Source organism: Parus major, chromosome 4, assembly GCF_001522545.3.
Source record: "Parus major isolate Abel chromosome 4, Parus_major1.1, whole genome shotgun sequence".
Classification (NCBI taxonomy): Eukaryota; Metazoa; Chordata; class Aves; order Passeriformes; family Paridae; genus Parus; species Parus major.
This window is the reverse complement of record NC_031771.1, coordinates 51,896,150-51,913,218: the sequence shown is the minus strand read 5'-3', so window position 1 is coordinate 51,913,218 and position 17,069 is coordinate 51,896,150. Positions and strand designations below refer to the sequence as shown.

Sequence of the window (17,069 nt, the reverse complement as noted above, 5' to 3'; positions counted from 1 at the left end):
AGGCTAGTCAGAGTTTATTAGGTGCTACAAGAAAAGCTTATTTTTTATCACATCAAAACAGGGAAAGCAATCAAGCTATGCAGAAGTATTACACATAGAATTAATTTTAAAGGTGGGTTTCAAGATATACTAAACTGATGTTTGGATCCAAGCAAACCTTAGAAAAGGGGGCAAGTGCTAAAAGCAATGGGCAAGCAGGCTCTAAAGGATAACTGATCCTACCCCAAGTCCCTATCATACCTTGTTCAGATAATAAATAATCTATGGACTGTTTTGACATTTTTCCATATTCTACTCAGACTACATTTTTCCAGCACTATAATTTTAAAGATAAAAAGTAGGCTTAAATTATTTGCATGAGTACATACATTTGTTACTATAAAAAAAGAACAGTATCAACACCTGATTAAATATGAGTAACTCAGTTGGAGTTACAGACTATGTATGAATTGCTCCTAGCTGTGTAATATACAAATTTGTCTCAAGAGATGATTGTTTCTCCTGACACATGCCCTTACTGTCTGCAGTTCACTTTTCATGACTTGCAGCATTTGGAATGCAATAGGATCAAGTTGCTGGTTTTGACTTCTAGATCCAAAACTGCATTTTGGCCACCAAAAGAAACCCTCCTGCACTGAATAAAAACTCACAAAGAGCCATTACAAAGCAGTCAGTTGTCTAAGATGTGCAGCTATGTTATCAAATAGATTTAAAACAGGTATTTGATATATACTTGTATATTTAGTTTAAATTGTTTTCTTTGGTAATACCCATAAGCTCCTTTTTTCTGAGTGTCTATCCATATAGCTCTTAGGCTAGATACGAGCTAAAAGCTACCTCTCCTGAAACCAGGAAAATAGAATAGCAATCAAAACTGAGTCATACACTTGTCAAAATGTTCCTGAAAGAATTCTTAAATGGTAACAACCCACAAGAAGTAAAAATAGAACCCAAACTGTAACAACACTGTCCTATTGCAGAGGTTTGTAAAATCCATCCAAGATTAGTTCACACTATCAAACAGACTACTAGATGCTGCAGTAAATCTGGCAATCAGTAATTAAACATATCTGAACAAGTTTATAAGTTATTTAACACAATATTTGAGTATGGGAAATGTTAGATCTGTATTGTAACGCAAATACGTTTAACTAAAAGACCCAGAAGTGGAAAGTCTGAAGTGGGTAACCAACTAACCAAGCATATACAATCCAATTCCATTTGTTGCTTAAAGGCTGAGTTATGGTATCATAACTAGATTATACAGAAGCACTTTTTCCTATTTAATGCACACAACTTTAGCAAAATTGGTATAAGCACTGGAAACAGGTCCAACCTTGAGGTTGTACTTCTGTTTGCATCAGAGTGGTTGCATCACTCTGCAACTACAACTTCAAATTGGTCACAGAAGCAGGATGATACAAAATATGATCTTGTTTACACTGAGGTGTCAACAATTTAAGTGTAGAAATCTATAACTTCAGTATCTTCTTTAGTAATGGAAGCTCCTAAGTTCCAGATAATGAAACAGAAAAATCAATACAACATTCAGCGCAGTATTATTTTAAAAACCCAACAAATAAGTACAACTTTGAGCTGCTGGGGAAAATACTATTTATTATACATTTAAATACAAATTTGAAATGTGTTGTGGACACATCTGCAGGGTTACAGATAAAAAAATGTACAAAGTTGTGTTCTGCATCTCTCAAGACTGACACTTCAAAAAAAATTTCACAAAATACCAAGCAATCTTTGTAAGAACAGCAAAGGTAATAATGCATAGAATTTTTTGCTTGGCATATTATCTTTGTTCCCTCCCTGCATAAAGTACCTACAGTTTGTAAACAGTCTTGAAGTGTTAATAGCTTTAAGGAATGTGTAATCACAGTTTATATGGATTCATCCCACAAAGAATGCTACACAGTAGTTTCGTGTTTCCATAGCCCAGTTCTAATATTACCAGTACTGTCTGCAGTGAGCAAAGGTCCATCCTGTCCACTGCTTTTAATCGGTCCATTCTGGATGGCTAAATTTAAGCCATAAGATTTTTGTTGGTTTTCAAGTTCGGTCGCTATTGGCTTCCTTAGAATATCTTTTTTGTTGTTGGTAGCTATTGTTTTCTCTATATTTCTGCTAGTTTTTGGAAGTGTACTGCAAGCATCACTGCTGTCTTGCTGGGACTGGTTATACTGACGTTCTCTGTATGCCAGATAGGCTCTTCGGCTCCTCGAGTGCCCCTCGCTGTTGCTCTGGCGAGTTTTGGGTAAGCCATTTTGCACACTTCCTTCCACGCTCGTGGGAACGTCATAAGCATATTCCCTGAGCACAGCAAGCCTGCTGGCACGATGGCCCTTGCTCCTGTTCTTATGGTGCCGGCTTGGGTGTCCGTTTGTCCGAAACTGCACCTCTAACGGAGCTACGTGCATTTTGATATCATTATCTACTGAATGTTCTGTCAGGCTGTTATCAAGTTGAGGACCTGTGTTCAATGGCAGAGGAGTAGGGTGGCACTGAGCTGCTGCAGCTTGTAAGTTAGTTAGTTTACAACCTTGAGATGAATTTTTTAGGCTTGAGGCACTTTTATTTGTGCATGAGGATTCTGCACTACTGTTGGTGCATTTTGGGGCCTCTCCGTTGGTTCCACTGGAAGTGGAGGGTGGCACGTTTACCTGCACTGAATACGTACTCCTTCCTGGGCAGCAAGTTGTTATCCAAGCGTGCCTGACATCTTCCCTGTTAACACAGTGGTGCACCATGAGAAAGGCACTGAGGCTTAAACATGTTGCCCCAAAAAAACAGCTGAAGATCAGGTCCATAGGATAATACAGGGAGATGGACAGAGCTCCAAAGATCCACAGCGTAACATACAAAACCAAAGTAAGGCCCACTCCCAGAAGCTGTGCTGGAAAACTGTGCTCGTTCTCCAAAGCAGACGTGGACACCAGGGACACTGACAGTGAATCCTGATGGGCCAGCTCCCCGTGTTCGTTGGTGGCCAGACGCTGCTGCTCCTCCATGGGCTCCTTCAGCTCATATCTGCGTTCCGGGTGACGCTTTAGTTGTATGAATATGCTAAGAAAATACATGCAGTTTATGAAAATTATAAAACTAGCAGGTCCATAAAATGCTCCTAAGCTAGGTTCCCAAGCCATCCAGCAACTGCAAAAGAAACAAACCGAAGAATAAATTAACATCTCGCACAAGTCATTTATGCTTTTTCAATTCACTGAAATGATCTTGTCTGTGCTGCATTTCCTGGAAGAACCAGAATTAATTGCAACAAGTATTCAGAGAAAAGCAAGCCTAAGAAATCCTATGACAGAGCTCTCACTTATAGGGAACTTACTAAGGTGCATTAGGTCTGCTGCCATAATTTCGGATGTTTGCTGCAGCTGTTATTCCACAAACGATGATAGGGATCCCTCCACCAATAAGGTAGAACCTAAAAAATAAAACCAATTTATCAGCAGCAGCTTAAGTGCAATGGATTTTTTTCAGTCACCATGAGGGAAATCATTGCTTTCCAGGATTCGGCAAACACAAATTCTTTATGAAACTAAACAGGGTGAATCAGGTTTGGGCTTTAGCAGTATCAATTATTTTCTAAGTCTTCTTGTAAGTTGCCTCTCTCTCAAAGCTGCTCACTTGAACCTCCCACTCACAGACAATGAACAAAAGGATACAGTGTTAGAAGGAAGAAGCAAAAGCTCTCAGTCAGAAGTTGTAAACTGCTGGAAAAGAATAAGGGATTAGAATGAAAACACTAAGTGGTATGTCCCACATTCCAGAGATCAACTTGCCTAATATTACATACAGTGTTACTTGAAAATTTTTTGGGTGCAGGGGTTCAGCAGATGGCATGTTAGTTTATTTTGTCATTTTTAATAGACTGTTATTTTATAGTATATAATTCCTGCTTCCCTGTGGTGGTATTAATGAAAACAGTACACTTTCAAGAAGAAAAAGGGCCTACATTGTTGGAGCATCTCACTTTTCATTCCGATTTCTATGAATTCACATTGAATTCATTAGTGGCAGATAAATAATTATGATAATAATTCAAATTAACAGCACTCAGTCCTGCAGCTTATATGAATCCAGTCCAAATTCAGATCAGAACACAAAAGTGAAAACTCTTACTGTGACATGCAGGTGAGCTTTTGTTTTTTCTTAACAGGCAACATCTATTATGGTGGTCCTGGACTTTTCCACTACATTTCTGATTCTACAATTCACCAGAAATTACTCTTGTCTCACTTGAGACCCATAATTTGAAACAAATTATGACTTTCTTGGAAATCAAGATACACTGAATTTATTATTTAGTTGCTGAATTCTACAAAGATCATATTCTGACATTAGTTTATTCTGTATCTTGATGCAGCAATCAGGAGCTGGCCAGACAAAACAAATCTTTGTACAGTTACTACATTATGGGTAGTTTTATTTTGAATCTAAGTTTAAAAGACAACTGAAAAAAAAAAAATCCTTCTATGGCCTTTCCATACAAAAACATCACACATCTATCTAACTGAGGAAATTCCTGAGCCATAGGAAGATGGACACTGAGAAAGTCTGAAAAATATAAAGCATGTTTGCTTCATTCTTGTCTTGGATACTTGTCTCCAGAACTACTGCCACTGTCAGAGATGAGGTGTTCAGACCTGAAATGTCATGCTCATGTCTTCAGAACTGAATCTGTGAGGCTGGTACTTCTACTGCACTGTTTTCCAAAGCAGAAACTTCAGAATTAATAACAAAGGATAAAAAAATGCTTGTATATAGAACTGAAATTGTTACTTGAAGATAATCGGAAAAGCATTTCTGTTTTTATGTAGTGTCTGTACTTTCAAAATCAAGCGCTTTAAATATTTGCCTGAATCTAATCAAAGTTAATCAACTTCTGCCACCTTGTGGAGAATTTCAGCGTAGCAGTTTCTAATTAATTCCCAGAAGCTGAGGAGGCAACATGAACAAGGTACGTCAGTATTTTCTAGTAAGAACATTTCACATGTGTGAATTTAATAGACAATTAGTTTGTCTCATTTACAGAATTTCAGAAATGAAACTTCTAGGAGGAACACCTCACAAAGAACACTATTTTCATCAGATAATGAATGACACCCCTATTTTTCAAGTAATTTGTAAACAATCTTTGTAAAATACATTTAACTTTATTTATTTAAATTGCAGTGTTTGTTAATTGTGTTAGTAGTTCTTCAAATTCTTTCTTCTGACAATTTAATGGGTTGTGTTGCTATCTAAAGTCCTAATCAAACCTTCAGTGGTGATGTTGAAACACTACCAATTTTTTAATTTACAAATCAGCAACCCAGAATTACATCTGTAAAACACTAAGACCAACAGTCTTTCAGCTCATTGTCCTTAACATAACACGGAGGAACAGCAAAATCTGAAAGGAACTTCACAGATCTGGAGAGAACACAAGGGTAGGGACTTGTTACATTTTCTTGTCAGAATATAAACCTGGGCAATAAGAACCCACAGAAAGAAACAACTCACCTCAACATTGGCCTGGGTGGAGGCGGTGGCTCATCAGGATCTTGACACCTTTTTGCTTTTTTGGTAACCTGCTTGTAAATATTACGAGATGTCACTCCCAGCCACAGTACTGTTGCAAGAGTGGAATAATGGAGAATTATCCCAACCTTTAAACAAAAACAGACAAAAAAGGAATTAACTCCCAAATATTTCCCTTCTACTGAGTTAATACAGTAATCATAAACTCGCAACTCATCACAAAGCTGAAATTTTCAAAAGCTCAATTCAAGAGAAAAAAACCCTCTTATTTTATATGACCACTCTAAGTGTCAAGTCATAATAGTTTAAAACAAACAAAAAAATATGTAATGCAAACCCATGCATGGAAAACTTAGTAACAGGAAAAATTTCAGAAGTGTACATATCAATCATACACTTTAGGAAACTGTATTTTATTTAAGACTTAATTTAAAATGTCCTGTGTTACAGACAATATTCAAATTGAAACAAGAAAGGGAACAGCAAACTCTTGATACTGTGACAAGTGTGGGGCAGATGGCAATATAAAGACAGCCAACACTCATCAGCAATTTTACCCTAATGCAAAGATAAAGAAACTGTATCAGATGTTTAACATGCCCAGACATCAATGCAAAGTCTGCATCACACTGGAATCCCCTTACCTGTACTGCCTTACTCACAAGCCAACACTGCCATGGCAGCACATGCATGCAGAAGTGGCAACACTTTAGTTCCTATCAAGCTGACTACAAGTGGGATTTTTGCCAGTTTCAGTGACCAGTAAAAACACTCGACTCTCAAACAGCCTATCTGTATCACAAGGCTTCTTCTAGAGGATTTCTGCCTCCAGGAAGGTAAGAAAAAAGGTCTTGTGTATGTGTGTGCACATGTAGGAGAAAGATCAGGGATGTATTTTATTGCAACACTTTGACACGTCAGCCTAATAACTCCAGTAAATTCAAACTAAAAGCATTATGGAATATTATGGTGAGGAACTTGAAAATTTTTTTAATCACTGGATCTAAAAAAAAATTTACAAAATTTCACTGACATTTTTTGAAAGCAGTAACTGTTGTTATACTGAAACACTGCAACTGAATTGAGGTGGTCAAATCCTAGAAGGGCAAATCATTAAAAGGAAGGAGTCTCAATAAAGCATGAGGGGTTGAAACACTTCTCTCCCGTCCCCTTTGTTTATAATGAGCAAATGGATATAGGTATTTTAATACCTGTGAAAATCAGATTTCTCATGGCCTGTGAAGGCCACAAAGAGGCCTATAAAATTATTTCATAGTAATAAATTTTTCTGTGATAGAACTTCAGAAAAAAAAACTTGCACATTTTACAAGGGCATGTAGTGATAGGAGAAATGACATTAAAATGAAAGACTGTTGATTTATATTAGATGTAAGAAAGTTACTTTTTTACAATGAGGGTGGCAAAACAGAGGAACAGAGAGGTAGTAGATCTCTGGAAATATTGTAGGTCAATATTTGGAAATACTGGATGGGGCTCTGAGCAATCTGATCTAGTTGAAGATGTCTGTCTTTATTGCAGGGGTGCTGGACTAGACGACTTAAAAGCAAAACTTTTTTTTCTAAATTTTGTATTTTGATGAATGCCTATGCAGCATTAGAGTTCTGTACGAAGCAAGGGGGGGCATACTCATATATAAGACTACAGAACCAGTAACTCAGTTTTACTTACTGCTTGGCAAATACTGGCATTCCTGGTCTGCGTTATGCCTCCAATAAACACCACACACGTCAGGAAAATATGAAAGCTCAAGTTGACTAACATATGCCAGCTTTTAACACTGATCCTGATCACACTGTTAAAAGAAACAAATCAGAAAATTTAAAACATATCTACATTACTGTTTTCAGAAACTAGCAAGATAAGCTTGTGATAAGTGACATATAATTCCTGTTAATGATGGTTTGACTACCACACACTTTGTAATCAAATACGATCTCTAGACTTTATCACAAGAATTTAAAACACCTGCCCATTACCAACTTGATACATCTATTTGGGGCCTGATTTAAAAATTTTAGGATTCAAGCTTTCACATCAACAGAAATGTAAAAGACTCAACAGTTTGTTAAGTTCTACCATTTTTCTAGAGTGGCCTCTTCCTTCATCATGAAGCAAAATGAAGAATTAAAGGAGAGACACAGTTATGAGAGCTAAATATCACACCCAAGAAAGATGAAATAGCTACTTGTGTAACTTAGTTTGCATCAACAAATTTTATAGGGACAGAACACTGAAAGCATATTATTATATCATGCTCTAATAAAATAGAAAAGGTAGTCCTAAACATGATCAAACTCATTTTCTTAGTCTGTAATTTTGACTCCTACCTGTGATGGTATATGTAACTGACCATGATCATCAACAGGCACATCAGCAAAACCATGGCAGTGGCATAAATTACTGGATGCAGAAGATCAGCTGGCTGTGTATATAATTCAGCTCCAGTCAAGTCCTGATACCAAAACCAAAAATAACATTAATCCACTGTATCTATTTTTTGAGAGTGAGGGAATGACAAAGGGAACACAAGAAATAATAAACACCTAGATGAAACGCCTTCCTTCTCTTCCCACCTTTCCCGAAAAAACTCGCCAACTATTTATTTGTTGTTTTTGGGTTTCTTCTGCAATTATCTGCTCTTCTGGCTGACCTCTATAAATGCAGTCACAATTCTTATAGAACAGTTCAACTTCATATATTCTTGAAGATACAGAGAGGTCAGAAGCCTATAGAAACACACCATTTTCTTCATCTTAAAATATCTGTATATACAGATGTGGAATAACTGTGTGTTTCAGTTGTGATTATCTTCTTTAACAGCCCAAAGAACATCACAGAACATGCCCTCAGCAAGTCTAGATGACATTACAGACTGGGGGGACTTATTAATGGATTGGAGGACAATCAGAGGGATACGGTGAGACAGAGAAATGGGTTGATAAAATATCATGAAATTTAGGGAAGGAAAATGTTAAAGGATCTGCATCTGGAATGCAATAACCCTATGTACATAGAGTCTGGGTACTGGACTGATGACAAAACAACCTGAGTTAGTGGTAGACAAAAGCCAACCACAAGTCAGCAATGTCACCTGCAGCCCAGGCCACGCTTTGGTATGTGAGCACTGATACAAGTGGGTGAGCTGACCCTTCCCTGCTGCTGAGCACTGAAGATCACCCTGCAGAACTTGAAATTTGAGGCTCTCCAGCATAAGAAGGACACTGACACACTGGGTGGAGCAAGTCTAACAGATCACCAGGATGATTAACAGGATGAAGCATACAGTGTCTGAGGCTGAAGAAGATGTCTTTTATCTTTAAGAAGAAAAGGAAAAGAGGAGAATCTCATTATTATATTAGACTACCTACTAGGATGGTATAAAGAAGACCAAGTAAAACTCTCTCAAACTCTTCTTGGGCCTAAACCATCCACTAATGAACGGAAACCGGAATTATCAGCAACACAGAAAATTCTGATTAGATACAGGAGAAGAATTCTGAAGTGGTCACATACTGCCCAGAGAGACTGTGTCCCTGGAGATACTCAAAGCTTGAATGAATATGCCTGAAGCAGTAAGATTTGACTTTAAAGGCAGTCAAACTTTAAGCAGGTTAACTGGACCAAATGGAGCTAGATGTTCCTACCAGACTGTTATTCTATGATTACTATTTGACCAGAATAGATAGTTGATAACTCTAAGAAAATTCAACAGCTCTATAGCATCAATTAAATTTTCTCAGTCCACTCCAGAATGGATTTTCATTTACTCAAAAGAAGAAATAATTCTGTTTGGAAGCATTTACAATTTACTAGAGTTCTAGGAGTGGGGAGGAGACACAGACATGACATGACAACTCAAAAGAAACTGTAGTCCCCAGCACAAAATACATTAAATTTACTTAACTGTGATTAGTGAAAATAATATATTAAAAATATTTTTTTTGAATGGAGAGGATACAGAAAAGTCTCTCCCCTATAATTCTCAGTGAGTCACTCTTAAACATCTGGAGTTGGCAAAGTTCAAAAGTGTCCTGAGAAAAAGGAGAAAAAACTTAGCATTAAGAAAGAACAGTAAAAGACTGGGAGGAAGTTTCAGTCTGTTTTGAGAAAAAGCAGTGATATTTTTAAGCTTAAAATCAGTAATCTGATTTCATGGACAGGAAAAGAGTTTTTGAATTGAGGCTTACAATTAAATTAGTGTCAACAGTCTCTTCACCATACCTTCAATTGTTCTTTCATCAGCATATAAATTTGTTATTCCTAACTAACTCAACAACCTCATTTCATACTAATATAATCAGATTGTCAGTTTGATTCTTATCTATTTGGTTTTCTTTGGCACCTGTAAAAGGATCATAAGAATTTATGCCTCAGGCAGCCAGTGTCATCTGATTTCAACACTACCCATGGCCTGGTTGTTATGCAGCTGGGGATCCCTGAGAACTCACTGCTGCTACAAGCATGAGCAAATGTTTTGTCACACCTGGCCCATGAACACCAGCAACAGAAACAATAGGACAATTCTGGTTGCTGCTTCCAGACTGGTGTCAGGTAACAATATCTCATTTGTGTATCCGTGTGAATTTCAAAGAAGGAGAGCTACACAAACACAGGATTCACAATAGTCTTCTAAAACATCTATACATGTTACTACAACTCAGTATATATGCCTTGCCTAGATAGCCAGGGCCTTGACCCAATAACCAATGGAACAAATCAATGGGCTTCTTTATCCATTGCACTGACATTTTTCATCAGACCTAATAAAAAGATTAAGAGGAACTAATAATGTTATTTCTGAGCTAAACTGATCCTAAATATGAAGTAAAAAAAAAAAAGAATGACAGTACAGTAACAGTAAAGATGGTATTAAGAATACTGGGGAGTTTATAGTTAATTAGCAGAACTCTTGTTTCTTCTCAACCACTATTGCTGGGCTCTTTTCCCTCTGTTCAGCCTGTAATAATGAGTTTTCAGCTCAGCCTTCTTCTTATCTCTTCTATTATTAAACATTGGTGAAGATAATCTCCAAATAAATAGGAAGTTTTACAACTGCATCTGCCTAAATCACTAGATCACAAAACCAGGCACTCAGTGATGTGTTTCCTTATCAAAGGACTTTGCATTATGTTCTGAAATGTATGAAGAGGGTCAGTACACTACAATTTCCTTTCTTCTACACATATAGGTACTAAATAAAATAGAGTAAAATAGCTCTGGTTAAATCATTCACCATCCAGGCAGGATGATGATCCACCATGTTCAGGTCCCTCCTGCCACTGCAGTTTCATGTATTTGATGTTAATGACTGCTGGATTAAAGAGCAAGCTTCTAAAACAGAGCCAAAAAGAACTTCCTCTGAGCCTGAGACCAGAACCTGGACTTTCACAACATGATGGGAGTCCAGAAATGAAATAGGCTATTCAGTTTTTTTCTGGTTAATATATGGATAGGCATTATGAAAACCTAATTTAGCAGCACTTAGACATCCAGAGTTTCTGCAATGTATAATCTGTGTGCAAAGAATATTTGTCAGATGACGTTACTCTGTGCCCCTCCACCTAGCCCCTCCTCTCCAGTCTCTACAGCCTAACATTTTGGAAAGTGACTAAATATTTAAGGAATACCAGTTTTGAGGAAGCATACAACAAGAGCTACTGACAGAAAAGGAAGAAAACTGCCCCTTTTTCCAACTTGATTTCTGATTGTCAACAGTTCTCTCTATAATTCACAAGAGGCTATTCATACAATCTTACTATGCATTAATTCAGAAATAGTCTTTACAGAAGCAGATTGAACATGCTTTTCATTTTTCTTCCTCCAGGTGACAGAAATGTGACCAATTTAAAGCATAATCTCTCTTTACATACATATTATACATACAGATGAAGTTTAATTCTGTTTTAAAAAATGTTTTAAATTTTAGGAAAGGATTATATATTTTAAAAATATCAAAGAAAGAAACACTACTTGTAAAAGTTTACTTGATTGCAAAAGTTTACAGTAATTTAAAACAGTACCTTGAAAGGTAAAGTGAAAAGTTGCTTTCTTTGAGCTTTCTTAAAAAGCTTGACATGTAAATCAATTTTATGTGAAGTTTAGCTTAGTAATTACTATTTCATTCTCTCAGAGGAAGATTTTTGAAAATCTGAGTTGGTAAAGAAAAATATCAAGTTCCAATCCACTAATCATCATAAAGAAGTCCTCTTTCTTCCATGTAGGATTACTTAAAAATATATATTTAATTTCACACAGAACACATTAACTGCCACAAAACCCATACCAAATTTACATTTAACAGTATTTCCTAAATCTTGTAATATTTCACTCATCTTACTGCCAGCCCACCCTATTTATGTATCACATTTTATAATTTCGCATCTGTAGGGATTACTGACAAGCAGGGTAGCAGTTACCATCTACAAAAAGGGAAGCTTCCCTGGCCAGAATCTGAAATTAAAAGAGTTCTGAGAATAGACAAATTCAGTTTCCCAATTGAGGAGCACTAAAAAAAGTGTCTCTTCTATCACCATATTTCAGAACTGGTTAACCATTTTATTGATATCAATATGCTTAGACTAGACTTTAGATACTATTTTTCAGCAGTATTTAAAAAAAAATTTTTCGTAGTTACTAACTGTTTTGATATTTTCATATTTTTTCCTAGTTTATCTAGTTGTATATTAATTATTACCTAACTAATTATACTTTGATAGATTTCCACTTAAACCTCATCTTACCTCAACATTTACATCAACAAAAGAAAAAACTAAAGATATATTTATTAGTCTAGTTTTCTGTAAAATGGAGTGTGGGAGTGCTTGTTTTCCTTAATACAAGAAAAAAAACCAGAATTGTATCTTGAAACATTTTCAAGTTCCAGAAAGAAACTGAATTTGTAAGTGTCATACCATTAAAACAGCATAGTTGCTGAGGGAATAGCACTGAATGGTTGTAATATTTTCATCAGACAGAAGGATGCGACATCCATCAGATTTCCATCCCCCTTGTCCATTCAGGAGATCGAAGTCCCACTGAGCTGCAACAGCATCTGCTCCATGTGCAATCCGCCGCAGTGTCACATTGATAGGAACGTGGTGACTGGCTATGTTTAATCCATCTGTTACAAAGGAAATGCATTTGCACAGAAATTTCTCATCATGTAACACATTAGATGCTAAAACTTTCTACTGGATACACACTGATCAAAACAAGGGAGTCAAAACTGTTTACTAAAGACCATAAAAAAGTAATAATAAAAACAAACCTATCTTGGTAAGAATAACAGGAGTTACAACTGTACGACGTTTCCCATCGTCAGCCAGATTTGTTGAATTTCCTGTTGCTGGGAAAAGCTTTCCATTGCGAAATGCAATAAGCTGAAGCTTGTAGACAGATTCATCTGCTGGTCTGATTTCTCTTTTTTGTTTCTGGGTAAAAAGGGAAGCTGGCAACTGGATAGAGGCCTCTACAATTGTGTTCTAGAAACAAACAGATTTTTAAAGTTGCAAAGAGAAAATTATGCTCTTTACATAGATTAAATTAACAACTCCTCCATGTGTACAGGGTCAGAGATTAATGCATTTAGCAGACTATGTATTGCGAGCAACCTATTTGGCAGTGTTTCCAAGTAATCCAAGACAGAATAGCTTAATCTTAAGAAAATTTTCTAAAAGAAAAAAAAAAATGTGATTCTGCATTTACCTTACTTGTTACAGAGACTGAAGTTAAAGTTGGTATCAGTAAAGTATTACAAGAGTTTTTCCAGATTAGACTATTAGCAACTAGAAGCAGCAACCAACACAAGCAGAGAAAAATGCTGCAATTATGCAGTAGTACCATTCAGAACAAAATGCTGTGTGCAAACAGGGAGGTTTTACTTGTATATAAATAATACTTGAATGAGAAGCATGCATATAATTTCATGGAATTACAGAAGTATAAATTGTAATATACATCCTGTAGTAACATTTAAGCAAATTAAGTGCTGAAAACAAACTGGTAAATTGGGTAATATAACTGAAAAAATACTTTTATGGAATATGAGGAAGTGTTTCCATTGTGTACAGACCCGCATATGGATGTAATATATATATATGTGTGTGTGTGTGTATGCACAAGCACACACAAAATTAACCTCTCAGGTCCATCTTCTATTTGATGCTTAATTACAGTATTACTCTGAGCAGAGTATTTCACATTTTTAAGGAGACTGCTAATGTCTGGTTTAATACATAATGAAGGTGAAAATGCAGAAAAATAAAGATCTTACAAACTAGGAAGTGTCTCAATTTCCATACTTATGAAAAGGTCTGAAAGGATCTTTCAACTTAAAAAGTTACAATGAAGAAAACCATACCTACTTATTAGAAGTTGTGTCCATTAAAAGAACTACTTTATAATCAAGCTTTATTATCCTTTGTAACTTTAATTCCTCTCACAGTCATTTTGGATTACACAAAAATGCTACTTTAACTTTAGAAATTAATAACAATAAATTTGCTTGCCAAATTATTCATATATATTATTAGAAAGTTAGTAGGGAAATAAAGAGCATCCAACCTTTAAAGCCAGGCTTGACAGTGTATTTGAAACGTTGCACTTAAAGCTTAATTGTTTATCTAGATTTCCATCTGGGTCTCTTCTCCCATAATCACTGAGTCCTGTACGGTCTGATGTAGCCACTTTCTGAAACACTGTGCAAGTCATCCCAGTGAAACCAGCAGCCTTTATTACATAGGCCTCAAGAGCAATATTTGGAGAATACTGTGACAACAAAAATCAAACATGAAATCATTTTACACACCACAGACAGGATAATAAATAACCTTAAAGGGATTCTCTGCCTTCAGAGAACAACACATCCAGAAAACCATCTCTGTTTATCTGGCAGGTATAAATCTTTACAGAGTATTGCTCTACTCCCTTCAGAAATAGTAGGCATTTCAGATAATGCCAGCATCTATTAAGAAAAATAAAAAACTATTCAAATTAAAGAGTGAGCAAAATCTCTTCTACATAAATAAATAAATTCATACTTACAGTAGAATAAACTTGAGCTCCATTTGCAAGCCGATACATAGCAATTTTCTGTAGACACTGTACAATTCTGGTGCAAGCCTTGGCTTCCCTTTGTGCCATCCACAGAACACGTTCATCAGCCAACATAATATTACTTGCTATGTCCACCATGACATCGCCAAGCTAACACGGGAGAGAAGTAAGACTCTTTTATAGGTATGAAAGCATTCAGCAGGTAGGGTCATTATGAGAAAATATAAAGTGAGTTGGCAGAGCAAAAAGCACAAGGAAAATGGTTGCTCCTATTTTAATCACCTCTTCATGTTGAGATACTGAAATACTTGGACATTTACCCCCACTGAAGAAAACTGTCATGCCAATAGAATGTGCCTGTTTATTTTATTAGGAAAAAACCCATAATAAATATTTTATTAAAAGGAAAGTGTGCAATACTCCACTTTCTACTGTACTAACTACTTAATTATTTACAACCAACATGAAAACTCAAAGTATAAATCAATTATAATACAGTTTGCATATATGATAGAAGATAATAGGAAAAGACTTAAACAGGCAAAAAACCCCACAACCTTTCTGTTTTGCTTCCTTTTAGAAAGTCAAACTTTTTTTTATTGCTTTCTTGTCTACTTCAAATTTGCACAACCTTTTTTAGGTCATGGGTTTACAGGAGAGAGACTGCAAATATCCATAGGTATCAGCACTGCTTTCTAACCATCAATTACACTGTTTTAAGTTCACAGTCTTTATCCTGCCTTCAGTATGAAAAACAAATACAAACTATAAAGGCAGCTTAATTATTTAAACCAGTCTACCAAAAATAATGAGCACCTACATTGACAACATTGGCCTACACTGAATTTTCACAACATTTAAGGAACAGTGACAAATACTGGACCAAAAGCATAGGCAAGTATAATTTTTAGTTGAATTGACGAAAATGCAATTCACAGTACCTAAATTTAGGGATTGGAATTTTCTGCTTGAAGAGAGAAAGGGTAGGGTGAAGAAGGTATCTCCTTTATTTACTATACGAGCTTCAAAATTTTTTTCAGAATATTACTAATAAGGACAAAACATTTGCTCTTTTTTTTTTAAATCTTAAAATATAAAGGCAAGAATTTGAATATAAAAGTATCTATTCTTTTGATAACTGGCTCTCTTAGGAACAGAAGTTACAATCAGTAAAAATTCTTAACTAACACAAAGCCTTAAGTATCATTTGCAGGCTGTAGTCTTTTCATTAAATCTTCAACAACCAAGTTAAATTAATTGAAAGTGCTTATCATGACTTATTACTACTTGAGAAATGGCAACAAATTTCACAAATCAACAAATGGTTATTTTAGAATATACCAGCAGTGTTAATATCCTTAACTAGCAGAATTCAAGTTGCTTCATACTTTTAAAATGTATTACACATTATTCCTTCTCCTACTTTTTGAGGTATGAACAAGCTTTTCCAGCTGTATTCTAATTTACGACAATCTGCTAAGAACTTTCTGAGCATTTGTCTTGTTGCTTCTGATATGAAAGAGCTATGAAATGAACCTGTTTATTATTTATTGTACTAATCTTTCAGAATAGCCACTTTTGCACCAACTAGGGAATGAGTAAAAAGATTGTGTGAATGAATATGAGTAACAGCATCAAGAGTAAGTTTGCAGAGTAATAACCTGATAAGAAATCAAGGCTTATTAATAGATACTAAAATTTTTACATGAAATTATACTCATGTTCCTCAAATATACCAGCAAATCACAGGCTAGCTTCAAAACAAATCTACTGAGGAAAAATCTCATTGTCTAAGATGAAAATCCTCCAAGGAATTCTGCAAAAGATGTAGAACCAGCATTTATGGTTTTCTGAGGGTGGACAGGGAAAATTTGGCTTTTTGGTTTTTTGCACGAGTTTAAATTTGAGGCAGTGTGGTCTTCAACTTCCCAACATGCACTGTACAGTGAGATCAATATAACCTCTGTTCAGCAGTGAAACAGAGAGTTTCTACCCACTGGTGGGACTATTCAACTACTTGCATTTTTCTCCCCAGCAATGAGCATTCTCTAAGATTTTGTTTTAATGTCTTATGTTATATCCTGCAAGGCAGTGGAGTACTGAAAACCTTAGAGATATGGCTCAATATTGAATAAAGACAGTCTATCGTGGTGGAAGGGGAGAAGATAAGTCTTGTTTTATTCATTATTGAGAGGATCTCTGAGGCTTTCATTATTTGTGGTTTTAGGTAAGAACGTACCAATGAAAACCTGTGTGACCCACTCCATATTAAATAAAAACAGACTTACTGTACCTATCTCCCTGCTCCAGTGCTGACCAGAGGTGTTACTCACATTACAGGTCCAGTGAATGCTGGATCATCTCAGCGCGAATGCAAAGTCTGTGACCATGGGTCAGCAACTTCAGGGACCTACTAAACAAACAGAAACATGGAATAGAATCTGATAATC

The 17,069-nt window shown here is 36.0% G+C and overlaps 1 protein-coding gene across 1 annotated transcript in view; it reads right to left on the bottom strand.

Annotated features, from left to right (window-relative positions):
- Positions 1-1,597: 1,597 nt before the first annotated feature.
- ADGRA3 (adhesion G protein-coupled receptor A3) overlaps positions 1,598-17,069 on the bottom strand; it is a 53,640-nt gene continuing 38,168 nt past the window's right edge. Inside the window, exons 11-19 of the mRNA XM_015624911.2 lie at positions 14,608-14,769; positions 14,128-14,331; positions 12,833-13,046; positions 12,477-12,685; positions 7,893-8,017; positions 7,234-7,357; positions 5,527-5,672; positions 3,350-3,445; positions 1,598-3,162 (exon numbers count right to left, since the gene is read on the bottom strand). Coding sequence (XP_015480397.1) covers positions 1,920-3,162; positions 3,350-3,445; positions 5,527-5,672; positions 7,234-7,357; positions 7,893-8,017; positions 12,477-12,685; positions 12,833-13,046; positions 14,128-14,331; positions 14,608-14,769 — 2,523 coding nt within the window. The 3' untranslated portion in view covers positions 1,598-1,919. The remainder of the gene's footprint in view (positions 3,163-3,349; positions 3,446-5,526; positions 5,673-7,233; positions 7,358-7,892; positions 8,018-12,476; positions 12,686-12,832; positions 13,047-14,127; positions 14,332-14,607; positions 14,770-17,069) is intronic.